General features: G+C 34.3%; 1 protein-coding gene across 1 annotated transcript in view; it reads right to left on the bottom strand.

Annotated features, from left to right (window-relative positions):
- The window catches only part of ppil2 (peptidylprolyl isomerase (cyclophilin)-like 2), a 35,373-nt gene extending 24,522 nt beyond the window's left edge, over window positions 1–10,851 (bottom strand). Inside the window, exons 1-8 of the mRNA XM_016460741.1 lie at window positions 10,693–10,851; window positions 10,269–10,318; window positions 9,370–9,415; window positions 8,270–8,332; window positions 7,501–7,552; window positions 2,917–2,968; window positions 2,495–2,586; window positions 1,635–1,724 (exon numbers count right to left, since the gene is read on the bottom strand). Coding sequence (XP_016316227.1) covers window positions 1,635–1,724; window positions 2,495–2,586; window positions 2,917–2,968; window positions 7,501–7,552; window positions 8,270–8,332; window positions 9,370–9,415; window positions 10,269–10,318; window positions 10,693–10,724 — 477 coding nt within the window. The 5' untranslated portion in view covers window positions 10,725–10,851. The remainder of the gene's footprint in view (window positions 1–1,634; window positions 1,725–2,494; window positions 2,587–2,916; window positions 2,969–7,500; window positions 7,553–8,269; window positions 8,333–9,369; window positions 9,416–10,268; window positions 10,319–10,692) is intronic.
- Between the last annotated feature and the right edge of the window lie 919 nt (window positions 10,852–11,770).

Here is an 11,770-nt window from a genome sequence, read left to right as displayed (position 1 = left end):
CAGGCTGCAAAGCAACAAAATGTGATTATTTTAAAGGGGGGTGATTCTTTTCTATACCCACTGTACATGACCTACTAACACAGATCCTAACATGCTAGCGCCATGCATAGATTTGTATAGAAATTTGGCCCTGGTTACATAAGAATTTTTAAACACTCAAATGGATTTACAGTAAGGCTTAAAGGGGTCATATGATGCGATTTAAATTCTTCCTTTCTCTTTGGAGCATAGAGGAGAAACAATAATGTACAGTATGTGGAAAATAATGTGTTTTTTTAAACTTTAAACCGCATAAACACATTTCATTACACCAAATACACAAAATAATGTTCTTTTTAGCAGCATTATATGACCCCTTTAACACAGCTTTGGACAGTCGCCATATGCTGCTGTATTGTTTAATCCCATCTATTGATAAACATGCTGTGTTTTATTCATAAACTGTGCAGTTCCTCAACTAGTGCTTTATTGCAGTCTACATTTTAAGCATGTTCATCGACAAAACAAAACACAAACTCACAATGTGAAGGTTTTAAAGGTATCTTCAGGGACGAAGCTCTGAGGATGGCATGCTGTCGATTACCACAGACAATAACTAAGCCTTGATTTTTATTTTCACATGAGGGACTTGTTTGCAGTTATATAGGTTTCAAAGCACAATTGTGCAGTTGTTGTTTATTTTTTGTTTAAGGGTTTATATTAATTTTACCTTACCAAAAAGTTATTTCAGCTGTAAATCTGTCCAAACATCCTTTAGTGGTCAGACGTTAGAAGCTACAAACGAATTTTTCTGTCTAGCTTTTGGCATCCTGGTTACCAGGTTTACAGGTTTTATGGGGACATTAGTCATGAAAAGGGGTTTAAATATTAATTTAAAAATATAAATCATATGGAAACATGTGGCTCATGTGGAAACAGTATTTTAACATTCATCCCGATGAAATGACTGTGGGATCAGTATTGTTATAGTTAACTAAAACAGATACTATTAAAAATTGTTTGCGGTGATTGAAAAAGCAGAAATAAAATAAAATATTAAATTAATAAAATATTAACAATAAAAAACCCTCAAAAAAAAAAAATAAAATACCTTAAATGAAAATTAGAAATGTTGATTTGGCAATTAACTGAAATATGTTTAAGTACTAAAATTATTCAAATAATGAAAAAAATAATCTTAAAAAGTTATATATAGCTATATATAAAAAACAATGACTAAATCACATACAATTTAAATTAAAATGAAAACTGAAAATATAGAAAATTCTATTTCTAATACAAAATATGAATAATTACTATAAAAGCTGAGAAGATATTTATTATTGTGGCATGCAAATGATTTCCTCTCTGACTGTCTGTCAATCATCAGAATCAGCCTGACTGTCTGTCTCTCGACAGCTGTAATCACTGTGGATGTGAACAGACTGTACATTGCCATTTCATAACACTGTAATCACACAAAAAGCACAGGTTTTGACACACAGCCATATACAAACTTCAAACTAACTGGCTAAAAAGCTGTAACTAAAATCTGTATGAAATCACAGCCATGCTGATATAACAGCACCTTCGCTCATGCGTCATCGCTTAACCATACTCAACAGTCATAAACACACACTCTCTGTGCCTGTCACCTGTAGTGTGATGAGATCCTGGCGAGTAAAAGGTTCATCTGTCAACAGGTCTTTATAACTCTTTGTCTTGATGTTGAGCTGTTCCACTGCCTAAACAAAACACATCCATAGAATATTGACTATTCATGTACACATTTATACAGTTTAAACAAGATTATTGCATCAATAATAAATTACTGACGTAAGCATGATATTAAAGGGGGCGTGAACAACCTGATTTTCCATGCTCTTTAGTGTAGACCTACATTTTCCACAATGCATGGAAACTGAACAGCAAAAATGGGTCATTCAGAAATCATGGATGTGATGTCACAACTGCATTAATTACTTAAATTTCATTATATGGATTCAGAAAACCTGCAACAGTGCATGAGTCATATGGACTACTTTTATGGTACATACTTTTTGAACAGAAAAGAACAACATGAACTTCAATTAAATTATCCCTTTGTGTTCCATGGAAGAAGAAAAAAATCCAACACGAGAGTGAATACATTAATTTAAATTGATAAATAAAATAATTTAAGATATTTTTTTAATTAATGCATTTATAATTCATTTATACAAATAAATATACATTTAGAAATATTTATAAAATAATTTTTTAAGTGATTATAATAAATGATTATTTTCATTTTTGGGTAAACTATTCCTTTAGTAGAAAAACAAGATGTTTAATTTAAAACAAACAAAATGGGTAGAAAAAAAGAATTATGACTGAACAACAGAATTATGACTGTTTTGGGTGCAAGAAACCTTGAATAACATTATAATTGGACTTCAGGGAGATGCTACAGAAGTATTGAGTATGGTCCCATATAAGAAGGCCCTTGAAACATGTGGGATGTAGTGCGTTTTACCTCATTAGAGAAAACATTTCCTGTGACTTTGTTGGCAACGATGTGGGAGTTGTTTGTGAACACTGTGTAGAGCACAGGACAGTGGTACTTCCCTAAAGTAAAGGAGAGAAAGACGCACTGTAGAGGATTTCAATACATTATCTCTTGTCATTAGCACATTTTATTGTTGACACAGACCAGGTAAGAGGATCACGAGCGCACGCACGCAGCCAATGCTCCCACAGGACTTCAACTTGATTCCTCTGTGCTCAACAGTGCATGTGCCAAATGACCTTGAAGGTGACTGATCTCTTTTCTTTGCATATCGGCCAACCGCTAATCTGAATATTCTTCAGCAATTTTAATGGTTGATTCTTAATTATTACATTTAGGCTGCCCAGACCTACACACACACACACACACACACACACACACACACTTACCTTCATTGTTTTTGCTGAAATTAAGCTTGATGAGGGATTTAGCCTCAAGCTTCTACAGAAAGAGAGAGAAAAAGGAAGTTAAGGAGTTAGTGTCTATATCGGTCAGACTTTCTGACACACCTACATTTCAAATATAATGTAATCACACCCTGTTAATGTCTGATTGTGTTTAATTATTTAGCACGAATTGGCTGATTCATAGTTCATACGGCACATGTTTAGGTGTGATAAGACAAGATGCTAACTGAATAGCATTCATTTTAAACACCATCACGCAGTGCTTGGGCTAGTATGGCTTTAACCATATTATGTAAATTCCTGTGTCTAATGACACTTAGAAGAGATGAGAAAAGAAAGATTCATATGATTGCCTAAAGTGCTGCTTAGTGCTGGCCGGTTTAGTTTTCAACATATAGTAAAACTGTGGCTCATAAATAACAATATTTAAAGGTGATGTACATTTTTGTTCAAAAATGCATTATATAATAGATAATAGTTTTATAATACTTATTTATAACAGTTATATTACTGTATTTTTGTTCAAATAATTGCAGCTATAGTAAACATAAGTGACTTGGAAAAACATTCCAATGCTAATATAGCTTATTATTCAGGTAAATTGTAAGTAAACCATGCATGGTTGAGACTGATTGGTGTCACTAGTGGCTTTAAACTTGGTGACAGAGGATTGCCTGCACAATACATTTAAACTGCCCACACTGTGTGTCCAGTGATACACTGATTCAGACTGTATAAAATACAGCTCTTCATCCCTCAGGATTATTTCTCTTTAAGCCTCTCCCTCCGTGATAAACCCAGTAGCTGGGCATCTGACTGCTAGACTGTCTCAGACTACAGACCGTTTGCGGATCACCTGATGGATACTGCACACAAAAACGGCAGGAACTACACCAGCTGCAGTCTGACTGGCTGAATGGATTTTATCCATTAGAATTTGATTGGTCAACTGGCTTGATAGTATTGGCTAATATTATTTTTTCCCCACCCACACAGAAAAACGCATCATATTTTGATAAATGGTGATGAATATCGTGCATTCATCAATTTTGCACAGTAAAAGGTTTTTTTTAGGAACATAAATGAGGTCAATTGTGATTTCATGTCTATAAGAATGCTTAGCAGTGCATTTACTGAATGAACACTGTGCTGCATTCAACTAATGCACTGCATCATCTTAATTATTCTTTTCTTTTAATTTGTTTTTAATTACATAGCAAAACAATTGTACTTTTTTTACTTTTTACTTTTAATTTTATTTCTTGAGCATCTGTTATGATTATTTTTAAATCATTTTTTATGTAAAGCACTTTGAATTACCATTGTGTATAAAACATGCTACACAGGGTTTGCAAACCCCTGGGGGTTCGTGAGAGAAATGCAGGGAGTTTGAGAGTTGATGAAAAGCTAATAATTAACTGTAAAATATATTTGAAAATAATACAAAGGGCTGTGCTATAATATTAATGGTGCTTAAGTGTAATTTTTAAATTATGGCTGTGATTTAATTAAATAACTGTGTAGTCGGATGTGCTACGCTTTTCAAAATGAATTAAAGGTATACATATTAGTATTGTATCTTGTAGTGTAAAATAAAAAGTATAATTAATTTCAAATAATAACAATACATTTGCAAGATAAAAAAGTGATGCCTTGCTTTGCAAACACCTCTAACAATAATATTACTCAAATTGATTGGTTTCCTAAAACACCAGTGTGAATGTAGAAGTTTAAGTTCACATTAAAGTCCAACGCAAAGTTAAAATTAAACAATTACTAAAAAAGGTTGACATTTTGCATTTATTGCATGTCATGTGACCATTAACAGGCATCAGAGAACTGTGAATATGCGAAAGTGGCATTAAATTATTGAAAAATTAATTTAAAATCTCAAGGGGTACTTCAAGTAAATATTTTCTACTGGGCTGACAAAAAGGTTTGGGATATAACAAAGAGTGAAAAATTTAAGGGGGTCTGAATACTTTCCGTACCCACTGTACAAGTAAACTTACACATATAACACGTATCTAATAACCTGCCTCACTGCTAACCATTTAAACACAAACTTGTAAAGCAGAACACATGAGAGCATGATATCTGCACAGGAGAACAAGTCCTGGCATGTCCAAGAGGTCTCTGTAAAAGTCACTTAAACACACACACACACACACACACACACACACACACAGTCTGTGTTTCTCATCAGCCCTAGTCAACTCCAGCACTTACTTTCCTCCTCTTCATCTAGTGAGGCAAATCAATCATGAATACTTCAGATAACACAGTCACACTGTGTATAAGAACCCACACACAACACACACACACACACACACACACACACACACACAAAATCACAGTGGCATGTCCAGACATGCTCTCACTCAGATGCACAGCTATGAAGATGTAAAGATGCATTACAGATGACAGACATGTGCCTTGATGGACACTGAATATGGATTTTAAAGCGAGCAAATACAGGACGCCCTACATCACGCTCCGTGTAAACATTCACACAACTTTTCACACACACACACACACACACACACACACACACACAAAATCACAGTGGCATGTCCAGACATGCTCTCACTCAGATGCACAGCTATGAAGATGTAAAGATGCATTACAGATGACAGCCATGTGCCTTGATGGACACTGAATATGGATTTTAAAGCGAGCAAATACATCACGCTCCGTGTAAACATTCACACAACTTTTGCTGATGCTAGTGCTAACCGATTATGCATGCATCGTGCACACAGAGATCCTATAACCCCTATTCCATAAATTAAGAGTGCAGTGACGTGCATCCAGTGAACTGATTATACAGCAATTTACACCCACATCCACTCCTGGCACACTGAACGTTGTTAGCCACCATCAGCGGGCCTGTGAAATATCTTCATTATAGGCTCAATAATGATTTCTAGATGAGCACAGTAATAGATTATTTTCCCTCTAAGCACCGCATTAAGCTTGACTACTCTCCAAAACATAAAATGAAACTCTCAAAGCAGAAAATTCCTACTGTTTGGCAGCATGTAATGAAATTAAGATTATGAAAACTTTCCGTTATTTTAACATTTTATTGCCACTTTCATCTTATTTATTTTCCTCTTTTATTTTTATTTGTTTAATGACATAGTATTTTTATTTTTTTTTACTTTTTACTGTTAATTTTATTTCTTACGCATCGGTTATGATTATTTTTAAATCCTTTTGGGTACAATAGAGCATTTTCCCTCTAAGTAACATATTAAGCTTGACTACAAAACATAAAATGAAACTCTCAAAGCAGAAAATACCTACCGTTTGGCAAATATGTAATGAACTTATGATTAGGAAATGCTTTGGGTTATCGTAACATTTCATTTGCACTTTTTTTACCAAAGTTTATTGTGCTTTGAATGTTTTTCAGAGTGTTCCTATGTAGTTGCTAGGGTGTTCTGGGTTGTTGCTAGGTGGTTAATTACTGGTTTTATTTTAGCATTAAATATATGATATTGTAGCATTTAAAATTATTAAGATTTTTTATATTAATTTGAATTTCCTTTTATTTTATAATTTATATCATAATAACATGATTTTTATCATTTAAATTGGAGTAATTTGGTATGTGCTTTTGCCATTATATATATTTTTATTTTATTTTATTATTTTTTTATTGCTTTTGTCATTTTTTTTTAAATATATATATTTCTATTTAATTTATTTTAAATTATGTTTTAAATGTAATATTTATATTATCTTTTATTTCAATTATAAAAATAAAAAAAAAAGTTTTTTAATAGTTTGTTAACTGGTTACTGGCCCAGGTGAAAAAAGCACGCATATGAGGTTCACGAAAATCTATGCGATTTTTCAGCCCAGTTTATTATCTGAAAAGTAAAAATCATAAGTCTAATTGCATAAAGAAGTTCTCACACATCTCTACTCAGTATGTCACATGATTCAAGGTCCGTATCACAAACAAGTTCCAAGTTTATTACTTAGAGTAGGGGGTTTTCTAACCCTAAATACTAGCTTGCCTTATAGAAAACAGCACTAAATATGGTTCTTCTAAAACCTGCAGTGCTTTTTAAATCATGTACAAGAGATTCTGGTTTAAAGCTTTGGATACTCTGGGATGCACAGGCAAGAACACAGACAGCATCATCTGGAGTTGATAATATAGCAGTTTACTTGCTGTCATCAGTTAAGCCTTGGCTTCTCCTCAAATGGAGTCTGACGCCCTCTAGTGGTTGAATCCATGCAGGATTTTTTTATCAAAAAGTGAAGTGACTGTGACTTAATGTGTGGCCGAGTATGGTGACCCATATTTAGAATTTGTGCTCTGCATTTAACCCATCCAAGTGCACACACACAGCAGTGAGTAGTGAACACACACCCGGAGCAGTGGGCAGCCACGTGCTGCGGCTCCCAGGAGCAGTTGGGGGTTCGGTGCTTTGCTCAAGGGTCTCACCTCAGTCGTGGTATTGAAAGTGAAAGAGATCTTTCACCTCTAATGATTTTAAAATGTATTGGTCCGTGTCAAATAAATATTATACATCATAAAAACTGAAATACCTCTCCTGTTATGGGGTTGGTACCAAACTTCTTAATCCAAGGCACAATGCTCCTAAAGAGAAAACAAAATCTTTTTTTCTGGCATCAACACCACTTGAGGTATGTACACTTCCATTCAAAAGTTTGGGGATGAAGATTTTTTTTTTAAGGCTTTTGAAAGAAGTCTCTTATGCTTACCAAGCCTGTGTTTATTTGATTAAAAATACATTAAAATGTAATATTTTGAAATATTATAACAATTTAAAATAACTTTTCTATTTTAATACATTTTAAAGTGTGATTTATTCCTGTGATGCAAAGTTGAATTTTCAGCATCATTACTCCAGTTTTCAGTGTCACATGATCCTTCAGAAATCATTCTAATATGCTGATTTGCTGCTCAAGAAACATTTCTTATTATTATCAAATGTTGAAACAGTTGTGCTGCTTCATATTTTTGTGGAAACCAAGTTTGCTCTTTCAGGATTTTTCGACAATGGAAAGTTCAAAAGAACAGAATTCATTCTAAATAGAATTTTTGTAACAATGTAAATGTTACTGTTACTTTTGATCAATTGAATGCATCCTTGCTGAATGAAAGTATTAATTTTGCCCCCCTTAAACTTTTGAAGGGTAGTGTATGCAATAATAAATATAAGCTACTATAAAAAAGTATATAATTAATGTAAGCTTTTATTAAATCATGAATGCAAATAACAGCTTTACAAATTACTTCTTTTTTTTTTTCAAATGACCGCTCTTTTGCCGTTGGTGAGAGTAATATACTCACATTAGGTCAAAAACCACCCCATCCACTGTGCACATGGGATACTCAAAGGGCTGAAGAGACAAACTATGCAAGAGATAAGAGATTAACATTAAAAATCATGCATACAGTATGACACTAAACTAAAGCTCCTGTGTGTCATTTCCGAGCCACCAAACGGATCTACAAACATACTGATTGTTTCCAAATAGTCTCCCCATCTTCCACCGAAATGACAGAAGAACAGCCCAAACTCACATGATTTTTTGAGACACATCAGGCTGCTCCAATAAACAGAGCTGCTATTGTCTGTTCAAATGCGGAGTTTTGCGCAGCGCAGAGTAACACTTCGTGTGTGTGTGTGTGTGTGTGAGAGAGGGGAACAGGGTCACATCACAGGAGAGTGAACTGCCTGTCAGAAATCATAGCACGTCGGCTGTCTTAACCGCGGCTTGTGTACTGCATCACTGTGTCTGTCACGCGACTCTGTTGCCCTTTCGGGCTTGAACTGATGGTAAAACTAACGACATTATTAACTGTCTTGATATTTACTTTGAAAGCTGAAGCTCGCGATTATGGTAAGGGGCGTTACATTTCCGACGCGTGCTTGTGGTGTTCGGCCAATCACAATGCATTGGGTCAGCTGGCCAATCAGAGCAGACTGCGCTTGTCGGAAGGAGGGACTTTGTAGAAAACGAAGCGTTTGAGAGAGGCGGGGCATAGAGGACCTACAATAATGTACAGTATTTGAAAAATAATGTGTTTTTTGAACATTAAAGCATGTCAAAATATTCTGTTACACCAAATACACAAAATAATGATCTTTAAAATAGCATCATATGACCCCTTTAAAATACCATAATTTTCAGAAAGTCTACCTACAAATGTCTAACTAAAACCTGTCTCTGCATATTAAACTGGAACAGAAGAAAATGATTTTGACATAAATCACTGACACAAAAAACTGACACGCTTTAACTCACAAAAAAATAAAACAATGAAAGCACTGTTTAAAACCCCAGATCAGCAGTTATGAAAGCAGAATATATTGTACTAGACCTAAATTACTGATCAGAAGAAACACAAAGGACTTTTTATCAAACATGAAAGAAGTGAAATCTCACCTGCAGTGATCAAAGGGCAGACGTCTGAAATTGGCTCGTGGGATTTCTATAAACATGATGACAAAAGGCTAATTTATTTTATCCCAGTGTGTTTCGGAGGAAAAAGCACCAGCAATATCAAACAAAGTGCACAAAATAAAACTATATGTGGTGCAATCAGTCAAACAACATAGCGAATACAGTACCATGGAAAAGTTTGGGGTTTGTAAGTTTTTTTTTTTTAAATGCTGTTGAAATAAATATCCTGAAATATTATTAGGGTTTAAAATATCTGTCTTCAATTTGAATTTATTTTAAAATGTTATTTATTCCTGTGATGCAAAGCTGAATTTTCAGCATCATTACCAGTCCTCAATGTCACACGGTTCTTCAGAAATCATTCTAATTTGCTGATTTTAAGAAATATTTCTTATTATTACCAATGTTGAAAACAGTTGTGCTGCTTAATATTTTAGTGGAAACCATGATATGTTTGTTTTTTTTCCAAAAGAACAAGCTCAAAAGAATATAATTTACTTGAAATTGAAATCTTCTGTAACATTATAAATGACTTTACTGTTACTTTGGATCAATTTAATGCATCTTTGCCGAATAAAAGTGCAAAAAAAAAAAAAAAAAAAACACCTTACTAAGCCCAAATTTTGAACGGTAGTGTACTTTTTGCATACAAAAGTCAGGTTTTACAATCTGCAATGTGTTTATTTTCCCTCACATGACATGACATTTCACTTTACTTTATAAAATATACATACTGCATCTAAACCGCAAATGTAAAATAGTCTCCGAATACAGTTTTCATTTGTTTTACTCATATTGTAATATGTATCCCACAATGTTTTGTGTTTGTGAATGTTTTCTTAATACAAATAAGTTCAGTAAATCCAGACTAGTTTAAGTACCTGATTTCTTCCCTCCATAAAACTGAGTGTATTCTGTACATGTGATGTACCTGAAACAGACAGATATAACGAATGTTATTATAATTATTGAAGAATCAGAATTCAATTAAAATAACAAATGGGTAGCAGTTTACTATTAAGTAATACTATTACAGCGCTAGAACATCACGGCAAAAAAAAAAAAAAAGATACAGCAGTTGCAATTGTAAAGACGCATGAATCACGGCTGAACTTTACAGTTTTAAAACAAATAACTGTTACGTTATGAACCTCAGATTACACATAACACGATATTACTGCAATAAAAAATATACTAATTTTGTTTTCAGTGAAATCATCAGACAATATAACTATATAATGCTCAATAGTTACTGTTGAGTGCGAACACGTTATATTTTACTCGCGTTGTTTCATTTCAACTCACATCTTATCTTTTTGATGCTGTCTTTTCCCCATTTTTGTGGACGAAGAGGTTGTAGCAAATAAAAGAATAAAAGTTTATATAAGCATAAACAACCAAAACAAAACCTCCGACTGTTTAAGACACACACTTCCGTTCCGTGTTCAGTGCAACAGTAAAATGTGTCCGACGTTCTTCTTCTTTTTCTTCTTTTTGTTCAATGACAGTTCACTCCTTAGGAGTATTACCGCCACCTACTGTATATCTTGCGCACATGGGTGATAAATCTGGATTGGTATCAATCAAGGGGGAAAAAAAAAGGGGGACACTTCTAATGCCCCACCCACCCCAGAGGATCAGAGCCCAAGCTTCAGCTGGCGCTGCATGTTCAGCTCCTCCAGCTTCCACACTGTGCTCCTCAACCTCCGAGATGATCCTCATCCTCAAACACTAAATCCTGAGGTCTAGTCCTGTAAACTCTAAATCATCTGACTATCACTCAAAGCCTTTCCCAGAAGGTCCACGACACTCACTGGCCTGTTCCTTATATTGCTAAAAAGACTTACTTCCCCATTAATGCAAGTGTTTGGATTTAGTCCTGTGTGACCCATCCTTAATCTAGAAATCATTACTTCTTCCTTTCTGTGTCTTCCATAAAACTGTTATTTTTTCCTACTGATTTTACAATACTATAATACCACCTGTGCTGCTATTTTCTCATCTTTGTTGCCATATTCTTATGATTTCCCTATTAATTACTGATTTTATCTAATTTCTTCCCAGAGGTACCTTAACATCCACCAAGTTTTTCTTTAATGCTTCTTCAGCTAACTGTTTCATTTCATACTATCCCGATATGTGCCGGTACCCAACAAACCCTCTATTTTCAGTCTGTACAGTAATGTATAAATTTCTACTAGCAGGTCTTCTCTATCAGTTTTTGTCGACAATATACTTTTAAGAGCTGATGAAGAATCTGAGCAAATTACAGTCGGAGTTCTATTTGGCTTAATCTGTTCTACCCACTGCAATCCTACTATCATAGCAGTTAATTCTGTAGAATATACGGACAATTTGTCACTTAACCTTAAACTTATTTTCG

The sequence above is a fragment of the Sinocyclocheilus anshuiensis genome, unplaced genomic scaffold (genome assembly GCF_001515605.1).
Source record: "Sinocyclocheilus anshuiensis isolate Anshui unplaced genomic scaffold, SAMN03320099.WGS_v1.1 scaffold36, whole genome shotgun sequence".
NCBI classification, from domain to species: domain Eukaryota; kingdom Metazoa; phylum Chordata; class Actinopteri; order Cypriniformes; family Cyprinidae; genus Sinocyclocheilus; species Sinocyclocheilus anshuiensis.
This window is presented reverse-complemented; position numbering and strand designations above follow the sequence as displayed.